At 43.4% G+C, this 14,968-nt stretch overlaps 1 protein-coding gene across 1 annotated transcript in view; it reads right to left on the reverse strand.

The window, feature by feature from the left end:
• Nucleotides 1–4,516: 4,516 nt before the first annotated feature.
• ZZEF1 (zinc finger, ZZ-type with EF-hand domain 1) overlaps nt 4,517–14,968 on the reverse strand; it is a gene marked incomplete at its 5' end in the record, with an annotated part of 49,448 nt that continues 38,996 nt past the window's right edge. The window contains 11 exon segments of the mRNA XM_009871693.1: nt 4,517–4,591; nt 5,012–5,083; nt 5,625–5,775; nt 6,563–6,728; nt 7,481–7,579; nt 9,024–9,192; nt 10,216–10,359; nt 12,215–12,574; nt 13,635–13,770; nt 14,300–14,400; nt 14,726–14,914. Coding sequence (XP_009869995.1) covers nt 4,517–4,591; nt 5,012–5,083; nt 5,625–5,775; nt 6,563–6,728; nt 7,481–7,579; nt 9,024–9,192; nt 10,216–10,359; nt 12,215–12,574; nt 13,635–13,770; nt 14,300–14,400; nt 14,726–14,914 — 1,662 coding nt within the window.

Genomic DNA, 14,968 nt, shown 5'->3' on the forward strand with positions numbered 1-14,968 from the left:
GAGATTTCCATCTATTTATGAGGAATGCTCGTCAGGTTTTCCAGTTGGAGGAAATAAGGTTTTGAGGTTTTTAAGAAGTGTTTATCCCTCCTTAGCGCGCGAACCCTTTCCTGAGCCCCGCCACAACACTGCAGCCTGGCTTTGAGCCGGGTAGCAGCCTTTTATTATCTCTGCTTTCTTAGGTAAAGATCAGCAAAGATTACTGCAGAATAGACCCGATTAAATGATGGAAAAAATGAGCTTTAATCTTACTTCCTTCACCTCTTACTTAATTCCTTCCCTATTCACAGTGGATTTCTCTCTTATTCACTCGAGGCGGAATGAACGCCTTGGCTTTCAATGCAGAGGTGGGCCAGATTTCTGTTTCCCCTGCAAAGCCCAGCACAGTTCCTGTTTTTTTCCAGGCCATTTTACCAACGCACGCTCTTCGTTCCAGTTATTATCCAGCCTGACCTCCCGGTGTTGAAAAGCATCCTCTTTGTAGCCAGTCGTGCTTCTTGTAGGCTCCCACGGTTGTTTGTCCCCTGAAAACGAGGAACGATACAAGAAACCACATTCATCACAGACCCACAGACTCGTGCAGGTTGGAAAAGACCTCTAAGATCATCAAGTCCAACCATCAACCCAAGACCATCAGTAGGAAGGGCGAAGAAATACCAAATGAGACTATTGGGACTTGCTCTGCTCCAGGTTTTACAGCAGGGAGCTGCGGAGGGTTGCAACAAAAAGTACAAAAGGGCAGGTCTTGCCCTGATGTTTGCAAAGCTGCCAGACATGCTGGAAATGCCGGGCCTGAGCGAGGCTCTGAAAGCCCAGGGTACCTGGGGCAGTTCCGGTTTAAGCGGAGCGTAGCCTTCTCCAAAAAGCTGGTTAAAGAAAAGAAAAGGTCACTTGCAGCCTAACTTTGACCTGTTTTAGTTCACCCAATATTAACCCAACGCCTGCGACTGCATGAAACTTCACCAGCAGATTAAATTGAATTTGTTCAATTTATCACTTGGCCGAAACCTCACATCTGGTTGTCTCAGGGAACAGTCCCCACTCTCCCACAACCACAGGATTTATTTGTAATTAATAAGGAAGATGTTGACTGCCTCACGCTTCCCTGAGCAACCCTTTTCCCAAGCCAAATCCAAGGTAAATAAGCCTTTAAACCAAGCCCAGTAGGTGCAAGCAGCTTGGCTGAGGAATATCACTGATGAGAACCCCAAGACTCAAAGCCAAAGCTCAGCCTCACGCGAGACATCTGGGGCCCCAGATGTGTTTCAGGCCTGAAAGGAAATAAACACAGGCAGCGAAACCAATGGGTATCGATGGGGAAAGGTCATTTTTAGGATAAGGCCACTGGAACGTGAACAACAGGGCTGGCATTTAAGAGAGCACTCCACAAGTGGGTGTCCTGAATAATTCGATATAATATCAGATATAGCCTAACCAGGAAGAAAAGCAAGTTTGTTTAGAGGCATTGAAAACAAAGATTTGTAAGAAAAGCACTGGATCTCACTGCAAATTCAAGAGTTTAACATTCAGGGGGGAGAAAAGCAAACAAAACCCAGACACGGAGTTGTACTTTTTTTGGTTTTATAGAATTTTTACAATATATTTCTCTTCATTTGCATATTTTACCCACATCCGTAGCTTTCTTTTTTACACGTTGAACTGAACTGGAATAAATCTAAAGGTCTGCTATATTTTAAACAACTGATAAAAATCGCAAAGTAGTAAACCTGTAAGAAAAGAAATTATAAAACTCTCTTTTTTAAGTGTTTAATGAAAGCAAGTCAAATGCCTCACTAGGAACAACATGATTTGTTTTAAACACATCTGAGGTGATTCAGGCAGGACAACTTTTTTTTTTGTTGTGGGTGGTTGTGGTGGTGTTTGTTGGTATTTTTTTATATTAGGCACATTTTTTCAGCATACCTGTTTTCCAGACAGTTTTATACTACTCAATAGTATCATCGGCATCCGCTTGGAAATGCTGCAAGATTTTCAAAATGCGATTGATCATGAATATTCATTATTGGTATTCGCTTCCCCTTGCTTTTAATGACTACCGGAGGAAAAAAAAAATTAAAAATGAAATAATAATCAGCGTTTCTGGTCTCTTAAAAAGTCCGTCATGAATGGAGTTGTAAGGCAGCAACAGATTCAGTGTCAACTCGGGTCACAGTCCTTCAGTTCCATCTAGTGGGTAGAAATTATATCCAGTGAGAGAGTCCCTTCGGGGCCAGACGACCGACTCCCAAGGCCAGTTGCTGCTGGTAGAGTAGGTTAAGCGGTAAAAGAACACCGGCCACTCCTGCGTCATCCTTGCAGCCTCACGTTTCCATACAGAAAGCAAAAAGACAGCCCGATGGGTTAAAAAAAAAAATAACGCGAGTGTGACAGAGCCACTCTACGAATGGTTTATTTACAGTCTTCATCCCTGATGTGAGAAACAAACAAAAAAAAAAGACAAAAAGCCGTCTTTGACTATCCCAGGTAGAGCCCAGCAGCGAAGGAGCCCACTGCGCACCCGTGGCTGCTCAGCCCTGGCTTCACCCCGGGGCAGGGAACAGAAAGTTTTGTTGCAATCTCGAAACTCTCGCCCATCCCATCACTACGACTGCCTGAAGTCAGGTTTCAGGAGGTCCTGGTGCTCCTGGTGCCATTAGAAAAGCATGAGACAGCTCCTCGGTGAGATTGCAAACTCAAGTAGGTTACTCAGAGGTGGAAACAAAATGATTCACGCGTTAAAGACACACCACAGCTTTGATAGTCTCCTTCCCGTTGTGATCCAGAGCAGGATCTCTCCACTTCCTTTGAGTCTTTGATAAATCATCCATTTTCTTCCCGAATTCCGGCATTCTCATTTGCTAAGAGGGCCACTCCATTCCTGAAGGCCATAGTGCTTCTTGGTCTTCAGTTCTAAGCCTTTCAGGCAGGACAATCACACTCTGATTCAACCTCATCCCCTGAAGAAGGATTCTCTTTGCACTCACCTGGCTGAAGAGAAGTCAAAACATCTTTCACTACAGCACTGGAGGCCATCCAAAAAAAAGAAAAAAAAAAGAAAAAAGGATGTATCACTGCACATTTCTCTTTCAGAGGGACATCAGACCATCTTCAAAGATGGCCCCAGCTGGTAAGACGACCAATCCAGAGGTCAGCCCCCAGGCAGTGCTCCTGCGCACGTCACGCGTGGCTATTCCAGCACCACTCACCTCCGGGACAAGCGAGGTCAATAAGCATATTCCCTTCTGCCAGAGCCACTGCCTTTACACAACTCAAATTCAGTTACTACTGAAGCTTTTGGGGGCCTTTCTTTCATCTCCTAATATTAAGGTGAGGAAGGGAAGAAGAAAAAAATTGGCATCTAAAATTCTCCAAATTCACGCTTGACAAGACCAGCTCTGTATATAATGGCACACAAAATATACTCCCAAATCCTTCTATGTTCTTTTTAACTCTTTGGAAAACGGAATAACCAGTGTAGCTGAGCAGGAAGAAAGCCAATTTATTTCAGCATTGGAGGTCTGCAATTCATTCCACGTTCGCTAAGAGTTATGTGGTTATTGCTCTATAAGGTAAGACTGGATTGATCATTAACCCCCACCCTGAGTGCTGGGAGTCCAGGTTCCCAACATTGCAAGGAAGAAGGACCTCCTGAGCCACGAGTACTGATATGATGAAGAGAAAAAAGCTTCACGAATAATTTCCTGTAAAGATGGGATCTTCAAGAAACGTGGAAGTTCCTCAGTTCTTCATATGCCCACCGCTTTGCGAAAGGAGGCCAGCCTCTGCCCTCTGCACTGTTTAGAATAATGCATTAGAGAGAAGGTAAGGAGAGAAAATCCAGCTGATTGAATCAAAAAACAGGAGAAGCCTCTTGCACGAGGCTGCTCTGAAACTGCAATCCTTTAACTGCTATGCGAATCACCCAGCTCTTGTTTTACAACCTGTAGTTTGGTAAGAATTCAAGTCCTTTGCCTTGGGTAGTAGCCTTCAAAGCAAAAGCAAACATGACAGGATTCGAGTGTGGACCACCTCTGCACCAGCCCACCAGATTCTGCTTTGCCTATTTTCCTTCAGCGACACAGACCAGACGCTGCTGACGGCATCACTCCGAGCTCAGCGGTATTTTCGAAGCTGTCGCGTTCCATCAATCAAGTTTCTTTGGGAGCAGACGATCCCAACGCAGGGGCTTTCCATTCTCATACTTCAGCTACCTTCTTTCGCTTACTTCCTTCGAATAATAATTAAAAAAAAAAAATAAATTGCTCTATTTACTCTAACATGCTACAATATGTGCATACATAACTGTAGGCGACACGTGAAGTTACTTCAAGATGTGCTTTTTCATCGAAGTGCGCTTTTACTTTTACAAATTCTACATCAAGGTGGAAGGAAGGAAGGCTGCAGAGTGCTCATACACTGATGCTGAAGGAACTTTTCCTGAACGGAGTTAAGATGTTTGTTCCAAGGTTGCTATGGACAAACTACTCTATCCCATGCACTCCGGCCTGAGCCAGTATTACACATTCCAGAAACTTGTTGATTTGTTTGGATAGTTAATGGCAAGGCTGATAGCAGCAATGTTTTTCAGGGCCTAGGGAAGAGAACAAAAAAACAAAGTCCCATCAGAGATTCTCCTCAATCCAAAACTAAAGAAATCTTTGCAGGAAATTAAACGGAAAGTGATGAATGACCATCCTGGTGGTGCAGTAATTGTCATTTTAGCTGCTGAAGGATCATCCCCCTTCCCCGTTTCCATGTTTTGGCAGCTGAGAGGTCAACTGCATAAAACAAAATTCCACCCAAGAGCCAGTCTGTGGCACAACATCTGACTCCTGGATGAGAACAGCATTTGTGTGCAGTTCATTCCCAAACTAGACACCCGTCAGGGTATTTGTAAAGCCCAAGTACATTCCCACCTATTTTACAAAACTCTCGGAAATTATTCCCGATTTCTGCCTGCCAAAAAGGTATCTCGAAGGCACACATCTCTGGGGTTGTGCAATCGCGTTACCTGTGCTGTGCAGCGATGAAGGTGATCTTCAGTATTTAAGGCAAGCAAATACTCCTGCAGAGATCCAAGCTCCTGCGGGCAGAAAGCAGCCAATGAACACCGGCGTCTCTACCAAAGACCTCATCCTATTAATTAATATTAAAAGGCTGATCGTTGTAGAGTCCTCAGGAACCAAAGGTATCGGAGCTACACACAAGACTCTCCTGGCCAAGACCAACTTGTGACCATAGCAATCAGTTCACTACAGGTCACTCATAAGTAATGTTCAAAATCAACTCAAGGAAAACCACATTCAAATATATTTAAATTAATTATTAAATCCTCATTCCTCTAGAAATAAAGTGTGGCTTTAGGGCTCACTGCCTTACCCACACGAGGAAGAGTCACGACCATTACTTAAGGTCCCATGATGGATAAGGCAACAGTATGTCCCTCTGTTAGAATTTGCCACCAGCCTCCACAAAAAAAAGTTATTAACGTTTCTGGATTTAATGTTTGTCAAGCTTTGCTGAACTTCGCTAAGGTGAAGGAAAATTGAATCCAGTTTAGCACCGAATTACGGATCATTCCCAGCACTGAGGAGGAGAGGGATGCAAATACAGGAGCTGCTTACAGTAACTCTGTTCTCTGTGACGAAGAAGAGTTCTGCAAGTGCACGATGAAGAGGAAGGAGGATCCCAGGCTTGGCTATGTCGTGACACAAGTTGTTTTCCATGTGGGTGAAAAGCTGCCAAAGTGGCTTCAACAAGGTGAGGTCACAGTCCCTGAAAAGGATTAATTTAAATGAAATAGTGAGTAACCACGACCTTACACCTTTTTTGGAGGCGAGGGGAATCAAACAAATTGAAGAGAATAAAGAAGTTTTGACAGATGTACAAATCAAGGAAGGAACACAAGAAATATTTAAAAATCTAAATTCAGTCAGGTGTTTCAGCACAGTGAGTTTCATGTTGCCTCCCTGGAAGTGTCCAGGGCCAGGTTGGATGGGGCTTGGAGCAACCCAGACTGGTGGGAGAGAGGTGTCCCTGTCCGTGGCAGGGGGCTGGAACGAGATGAGCTTTAAGGTCCCTTCCAACTCAAACCACTCCGCGGTTTTGAATCATGGATTCATATCCACGAATATGTGTAAATGACTTTTCTAAGACTGAGTGGCCGCTTGAAATGAGGACTTTTAAACAACCATACCCATCGCTTTGCTAAATGCTCTAGCTCCACTGCTTGAAATGATACAACACTCAGCCACAGCGCCGAGCAGTGATGTCCTTGCACAGGGCAGACAGAAAAAATACTGATATACACCTTTACAAACACTTCAAACCCGGCCTCCTTGCTACTCCCGAGCTCAAGGTAGCCAAACCAAGTGCCACACAGACATCAATCAGGAGGGGGGAAACGCAATTTCACAATCTACCATGAGATTAACACCAAAAAAAAAAAAAAGAAATAATATAAGTGCAAGGAAGACTTGATCTTTTAGCAGTTAGATTTGTTGTCCCCAGGACAAAGCGGTCAGTTTTGGATGAAAAAACCTAAAGGGCACTTGGCACTTACCTCTGGGCGCTGCACTGCACTATCTTCAAGAGCAGGTGGATCGCCTTCAAACGCTGGTGCCCGGTCTGACGGCACGCTACCCCGACCTGCCATTCCCAGATTTTGGCCAGTGGGAGGTGAGGAACTACCCTCTCCTCTGAAAGCATCTGCTTTAGAATTTCAAACCCTGGGGAAAAAGAAATTCCAACAGCTGCTACGTTCGTAGGGACCCATTCTGTTCATATATTCATTTCTTCATACACTAAGTATTCCTCTGGCAAGGAGGAAATATTGAAGAAAAATACTGAGAAAAAATCTGACATAATTCTAGATTACATCCCGATGTTGCAAGTCCTTCCTGGGGCAAAACTCAGATAAAAATTAGGAAGAATCCTACCTGAAATTAAAGTTCTGCCTAAGTAAGGCAAACAAAACGCATGTCCTCACTATTAATGTGATATGCAGTGGCGTTTTGCTGATTGCAAACCATCCACCAGCCTCAATTTGCTTAGAAAGATTCAAACTCCAAAATAAACTAGCAAAAACTCTCATGCTACATCTGGAAACAAAGATCCAGAACCAGCCTATCTGAATGGATAACTACATTTTAAAAACAAACTTACCGTCATTTCTGTTTCCAATCCTTGGAGGGCTTACTAAATACTGTGTGTAATTACTGTCACATAATGAGACTTTGAATGTAAATATAATTATTTTACAATTGTTATGCCCAAGTCTCGGTGAAGATCTGGTATTTCTAGCACAAAAATCAGAGTGAGTAAGAAATCTTGGTCAACATTCAACTCGAACAGAACTAATTCTTTCCAAAACATAAAGAAAGAAAATTCTAGAAAGAAAAAGGGACAACCACAAATCTGTGAAAGCTCGGCAAAATAATTCCGAAAAGGTCCTTTTCAAAGCATTGTGAGCAGCACGTACCTGTCTGAAACCTTCCAAGATGACCTGCTGTCACCGTAAACTTGTAGCCCCACTCAGTGTTACTCATGTCCGAAGTAAATCGGTAGTAGAGCGTGTCTCCTGGGTACGAGGGAAGGAAGAAAACCCACGTCACTCCCTTCTAAGTTACTACCACAGATACAATCCCAATGCAAAAGTCTGTCACAAACTAAACCGCTTAAAAACGGAAGAACCAGCAAAACCTCCGAGCATGTTAAAATCAGGGAATGGAACATTCAAGAAGTTCTAGTTGCATCTCCAGCTTCAAGGAGATGACCGCGGGCAGTTTGGTGTAATGCTGAACAAAATATCCTGATTGCTGTGCTCTGTAATATCACAGCTGGTTAAAACTCAGAATTTCCTTCCGTTCCATGACAAATCCTATCACCCTGGGATACACTAGTTTTCACTGGGAAGCAGAATTTTCAGATTTTCATGAACAATTGTGAAAACATTTTTCAGTTTGGGTTTGTTATTTAAAAAAAAAATAAAAAATCTCAAAATCTTTTTGTCACAAAATGGAACCATTGCTCTCTCCTACTCCGAGGAGTCTTGAGAAAGCCCTGACTGATGATGAAAAGCCTCCAAATGCCTGGTTTCAGCCAGGTGGAATTAAGAGCCTTAACCCAGACAGCCTTGGCTGGAAATTAGGTTTCACAAGGTGCAACTCCAGTTTCACAGCCAAGGCTGCTCCGAAACAATGGGCCTCAAAGTTCCATTCCCTTGGCAAACCTCGGCAACTATCCGGGAGGAAAAGGGAGGCAGCAAGAAATTCATCAAAACGCAGAATATCTCGACGGAGCACATATTTGTTTCTAACTAGCACTTTGTTACCCCAAAAGCACTTCACTGAGGAAGTTCGTAAATCTATTTAGAGCCACTGGCAGCGCTGGGGTCAGGAGCTTCCTGCAAGGTCACGGGGCTCCGTGGGTGAAAACGATGTCAGGCTGGGAGCACAAGACTGCGCAAATCCTCCGGGACCGCGCAAATCCTCCGGCATTTGCTGCTGCGTTATCAAAAACCTGCTCAGAGAATGCAGGCTGAGCTGTCAAACCACTGATTTTCATTCGGCTCTGCTCTGCGGCAACAACTGGAGACAAGGTCTTGGCACACGCTCGCGATTTGCTCTGAGCACTCGCAGAGCAGAGAGACGAAAGATAAGCCTATCTCTTTTTATTTTTTTTAAATGTGCTTCCTGTGGAAAGTAAGACAAGGCAGAAACAATGTAAGCGAATATCTGTGCAGAACAAGGACTGTGTTGGAACGGAATCAAGATCAGAATTTGTTTCCAGTAGCTAAGCGCAGGCTTTGACTGAGGCGTGGAAAAAAGGTCAAGTACCAGAACAACAGATAAGGCTACTTTTAAAAACAAATGCCAGAGCGGAGCAAACAGATTTGCACAAGAAAAGGATTTTCTTTTCCCTACCCATCTGCGTTTAACTGTCACCCTGCAGCAGTTTCTCTCAAGAGTCCTGGATATATCTCAAGATATATATTGAAACACTTTGGAACGCTGCATATTCACCTGGAAGCTCGAAGTCATTCCATTTCTGCGGAGACCCACTGAAGCTGTGCCGATCCTGCTGGAAATCACTGCTGCTGGACATGAGCAACTCATCACAGCCTTCTTCTGTGTTACACTGAGAGTCAAATTTGATTGAGAGGTAGATAGCACCGGGAATGTGAACTTTATCCTGAGAAATAAATGCATGATCTTTGTATGCCGTAACACTGGGTTACCCAGGAGCTACTTAATTTTTACCATACAAACAAGGGAGACACAACAAATGTTACAACATCTCCCTGGGAAATAAAGCAACTCCCAAACTCTTTGATATTTTTATTCAGAACTCATTTAACACGTGTAAAGCACGGCCTATTTCTTGCATTAGCTGTTAAGCACGTAAAATTAATTGCTAGCGACACTACGGTTTGTGGAAATAAAAATATCAAAGAGTTTGGGGGTTGCTTTATTCAGAACTCATTTAACACGTGGAAAGCACGGCCTATTTCTTGCATTAGCTGTTAAGCACGTAAAATTAATTGCTAGCGACACTACGGTTTGTTAAAAGCAGAAATTATTGCTGATATTGATCTCATTTGCAGAACCTAGATGTTTATATGCATTTTAAAAATAAAAATCAGAGGAGTCTGAGCTGCAGAGAAATTAAAATCCCAAGACTGCCCAGAGGCAATAATTACTTCCCAAGCTATATTAGAAAAATGCTTTCAAATAACATCAAGAAAAGAAAATCAAAACTGTTTGTGTCACGAGAAGACAGTATAAAATGAGAAATACAATTAAAAAAAAGACTCCACTCCTTGCTTTGGTCTAACAGCACAAGGAAGTTACAGGCCAACTGAACCAGACCTTTGGATGAAAGGGTAGAAAATATTTGCTCATTAAGGCCCTGAAACCATTTAAGAACGTCCCTGCTTCCAATACATCCACAGCAAAATGATTTAAGTTATGCACGTTGCACATGATTGAGTTGAGACTATATTAAAGTGCTTTCTCGAGCGTATTTCTCCACGGGGCAAGGTCTCTGGCATCAGGCTTTTCAAAAAGAAGACTGAGCAGACATCTCCCCGGTGCTTCAAGCACACAAGTCCCACGGGTGCACATGATGGATCACAGTGAGACTTCTGCTCCAACCCCCTCTGTGCGTTTCCACAAGTTTTCGAGCCACGCTTCACACAGTCCCTGTGTGACTCACCTCGAAATTCGTGTTGTTGTTATAAGGATGTTTAGATTCGCGCATCTGCACGGACATTCCGGGCTCCTCCATGAACTGGCAAGCCGTCAGCGCCATCGTTCCGAGCATGCCCTCGCTGCACCCATGCAGGACTTTCTGCAGAATCTGGGGAGAAGCAACACGCCACATAAACACAATTCGCTGTTGGAACACCATTTCCAAACTTACACGCCGACGACCGACGCGAGTCATTTCCAGCCACGCAGCAACATTTCGGAAGAGAGAATCAAGGCACGAGCAAGAAACAAGACAAATTTCTCAAGTGGTGTCTACACGTGTCATTTCCACAAGTGCAGAAGATCCTCTGTTGCAGGTCTTTCAGTCTTTATCCGATAAAAACGTGAGAACTATTGGATACAGCTCTTTCCACAAATGCTAGAATCGAGGCTAAGGCATAAAGTAACGAACAGTAAACTCAAGCTGTAAACAAGATAAACCACTCGGCTAACATACTGAGCAGACACCTTTACCTTCTGTACCGACAGGTTTTGATATAGAAGGTATCGTATGGTTTAGCCTTCAAACTGTGCAACACTGTGTATAAAAAGGAATGACTAAGTATCTGTTAAGCGGCTGCAGCATTTGAAAGCACTGGATGCAAGATCCAAGAGCTCTGTCTTTAAAAATACAAACACCATACAGTCTATCAGGTCACACTAAATGATAATTTAGAACAATCTAAGTCTCCGCTTTCTCTTATTTTTCAAAAGCCCTGAATCAGGAGCCCTGCTGCTCGAGGCCCCTCCCAGGTCATTATAGCAACCTCTTACATCTCTTCATCTGCAATTTTCTAAATACTCCTATAAAACATAATATCAGCTCAGATAAAAGGTTCATCTCCAAACCAGCCAAAAACTAATTTCTCAGGGAAAAGGTGTTTAAAACCCAACGGCAGAATGGAGCACAGTGCCCCGAGTGTGTTCTTTGCCTCCCCAGTCACAGCCAGCCTGTGACAAAGGCAACGCTTTTGTATTTAATACGCCTTAACAGATTTTTGTTCTATCAGTTCATCTTGTCATTTTCTGAACCTATCTAAACACCCCGGGGAAACAATTTCATTGACATTCTGTGTCAAGAACCAGTTCTTTTGGTTTGTTTTGGACCTGCCACTTATTACCTTAACCCGACACTCCTTTGTTTTCTTACTGGGAGGGCCAGTGAATAACACTGCCTGGTAACTTTTGCACGGTGCTCACAGCTGTGAAACTACAGAGAGAGAGACAGACTTTCTCGTCACTCCTGCTCCCTCAATTCCCGCCCCGGGGCAAAGATCCAGGATGAAGAAAATGTTGGTTCCCCAGACTGAAGTGATTCCATGGCTATAACAACCCCTGCCACTCTTCTAGACCTCTTCCAGTTGTGCCGCATCTAATCTTGATGGTTTCCATTTGAAAAAGATGAAGGAGTCAGGTCACAGGCTGTAAGACCAGATGAGAACATACTACTAGAGGTTCAGTGGCATTGCGATCCCCTCTGTTTTATTTTTAATTCCTTCTCTGAAGATTCCCAGCGCTGGATTTGCTTCGACTGCCGTGAAGTACTGAGCTGACATTTTCCTTACAACATTCTATTATAATTCCAAGATCACTTCCATCACGCTTACAGGCAGCTCATCAGCAGAGTAGCAGGTATTACAACATACACATTGAGATCTAACAAAAAGCAGCTTTCAAAGCGGACTGCCTGTTTTACCAATTCCTCTGTAAGATTAATTTTCCCATGTTCTCTTTTATAACTGAGAGAGCCGTCTCCGCGGAGCTAGTTTTTCCATTTTCTTTTAACAAAATCAGCATGTTAAGATGCTGACAGATTCCAACCGCTTCTTTTCAGACCTAATTTAAATTCTGGAGTTTCGATTTAGTTTTAAAAAAAAAGGAATCGCAAGTATTTTGGTTAGCCAAGAGTCTCGTGGCACGCAGGCACGGAGCTCGTTCACAGGCGTTAAGTGAAACCCACTTACTTTTTCCCATAACTGCTTTTCCTCCAGCTGCATGAGCATGTCCAGTATGTATGTCATATGGGCTGGGCCACTGAGATCGAGGATTTCCTCATTTATTGCCACGTCATCCGGCCACTCAGCTAACAAAGATGCCAGCACATGCCTGGCATAGAGAACGGCGGTGGCCTCATTCACGCGGTACAGGTAGTCCCTCACAGCCTTTTTACTTCTGGACTCCAGCTCCTTGTGCAGGAGTATCGAGCTCTTGGTGCGACGTTGCTTGGCGTAACTAAGCTGCAGATCACTCTCCGTGTTGGTTATCAGCTTCTGGGCGACCGGATTGGTTTCTTCTGTTGCTTTATCACAGAGCACAGGCTTCGACTGCAAAAAAAGAAAGAATTGAAAAACAGGCTCTCAGCAACTCGCCTCCTTCCGGCTGGACACCCGACCGGCGCGTTAGGCTGCAAGGTGAATTTACAAACAAATTTGACTTTTACATTCTGAAAATTAGACCCCTCAAAGAACACAAAAGTGTGATCTCTCGCGCACCGGCAGGGACACAGCTCCTCACAAAGACTGTTTATATCAACAGAATTCCCTAGACACCGATGCATTCCTGGCTGCACACAGGAGCACAGAGAGCAGCTAGAATTCTAACCCGAAGCAGCAATTTAAGCTGACCTGCAGAGGTGAAGCAACAAAGTGCCACGCTATCTGTGACACAGGACAAGGCAAGCTGGGAGGGACCTTTGGAGATCATTTGGTCCAAATCCATCTTAAAAGCTGAGCCAACTTCAAAACCCAAGGCTTTGTCCAGTTAGGTTTGGAGAATTTCCAGGGGCGGATATTTCACAGCTTCTGAACAAGCTGTTGTAAGCTCCCCTCTTTTTTTTTTTTTTCCCCTTACAATTATGTGAAACTACTTCAGGAAGCCCTTGATCCACTTTGATATGCAACTGATAGACAAGTGTGCTGGTGATAGCACACAGCCAGGAATCAGCCCCCAAAACAAAGCAAAGAGCTGCAGGACCACTGAGTGCTAAAGCTTGCAGGTGTAGTTTCTTCTTTACAGACAAACTCACTGCTTCCTTGTTCTGCTGAAATTACCGTAAGATAACAATAAAATGCTAAAACTGTAACATGGCATAAGCTTGAAGTAATGAGATACAATCTCTTGTATAAGGAGAGGAAATGACAGCGCACAATCGCAAGTTGTTCTCCTGATTTGAAAATCAAGTTCTGTTACTTTCTTACGGAAGAAATTACACCGAAGAAATACCCGTTTCTTGTTGTTCCTCCTTATTGACAGCAGATTATTTCAGATGTTAAAAAAGCCGACCACCTCAGGTTTGAAGCTACTAAACAAAACTGAAGTTACTCAGTGCCTACATTCTGCGATTAATTATTCCACAACTGCTCCTCTTGGTGGAGACGCACGTACCAAACACGGCAAGATGATCATATCCGTATCCACCGCCTTTGAACTCTGCTCCTCCAACCTCAAACGCTTGCTGGGTTGCCACTTCTGGGCCAGCGTTCGGATCCTCTCATCTGTTGTAATTACATCTCCATCGAACCTTAAGAGGCAAAAGAAAACCAACCAAACAAAAAAGGTGTTTCCAAAGTAATGTGAACTAAATTAGTGCAAATAAACGCGAATTTTATGTTCCCAGCTTCTATTTTAGAAGGATTCGTTAAACTCTACCTCTTTTTATCTTATTGTGTTAACTAGCTTCCCTGTTCTAACAAGTCAAAACTTTTACACATTATAAAATTGCTCATTTCTGTGGGACCACAGTGGCTCCACCACATGCTTTGAGTGCCAGAAGCCACGTGTCAGGTCTCCACTCTTCCCCAGTTCAGATAATTTAGAGCCAGACTAGATCTTCGCATGGGAGTTATCACACTGAAACGAACACGGAAGGTATTTCAAAATACAGCGACTTGTTTCCATAAATACAACTTAGGAGTTTACCTCCTTACTTTTTCACACACGAAAACCAAACTGTAACCTTGGAATAGCCTCTATTTAGCACCTCTTCGATTTTAGGTTCCGACCCACATCTAGCAACTTGGCTTTTCTGCTGGACTCAGTCTTTCACAAACCTCTTTTGGACTTCCAGGAAAAAGGAATCTGTTCTTTTCATCTGCAACTCGTACATGGCTCGAAGAATATGGAGAGGTGCATTAAGTGCATCATGTGTCATCTGAGCAAGGAGAAAGAAAAAAGATGACATTATATAGGGAAAAAGAAAGATGAGTTTCTTTAAAGATGATCTAGGTATTATTTCCCTCACTTATCGTACAGGTAGAGAATTACTGAACTGAATATCTGGATTAGTAAAAATGAAAAGCAATTTAGCAAAAAGCTTTATGATTCTGTAGCGTTCATCGCTATAGTTGTAGTTTCTCTCCTTCAGATAACGCTACTCTGCAAATCTAGAAGAAAACCAGCCATAGAAACTGCCAAATATTTTATGCAGCCAGTAAATTTGCAACAACTTCAAAGGAGGTAAAACTAAAATTAGGTACCAGGAAGCATATTTTGGTGGCTTCATCCAAACCCTCCAGAGGATCGAGTTTGTTCTGCTCTAAATCGACAGGACCGACAAGGGGCTGTTCCACATCTTGGTCTTGTTCCTTTTCTTCCAGTTCAGTATCCTCGCGTTCAGCCAGGGAACTGATCTCTTTCTTGGAGGAATACAGCATTATTGACAAAATCTACACAGAAACAAAGGTAGCACATGGTGAGACAGCTGTTGATATTAGTGCATC

Source organism: Apaloderma vittatum, unplaced genomic scaffold (assembly GCF_000703405.1).
Source record: "Apaloderma vittatum isolate BGI_N311 unplaced genomic scaffold, ASM70340v1 scaffold7006, whole genome shotgun sequence".
Classification (NCBI taxonomy): Eukaryota; Metazoa; Chordata; class Aves; order Trogoniformes; family Trogonidae; genus Apaloderma; species Apaloderma vittatum.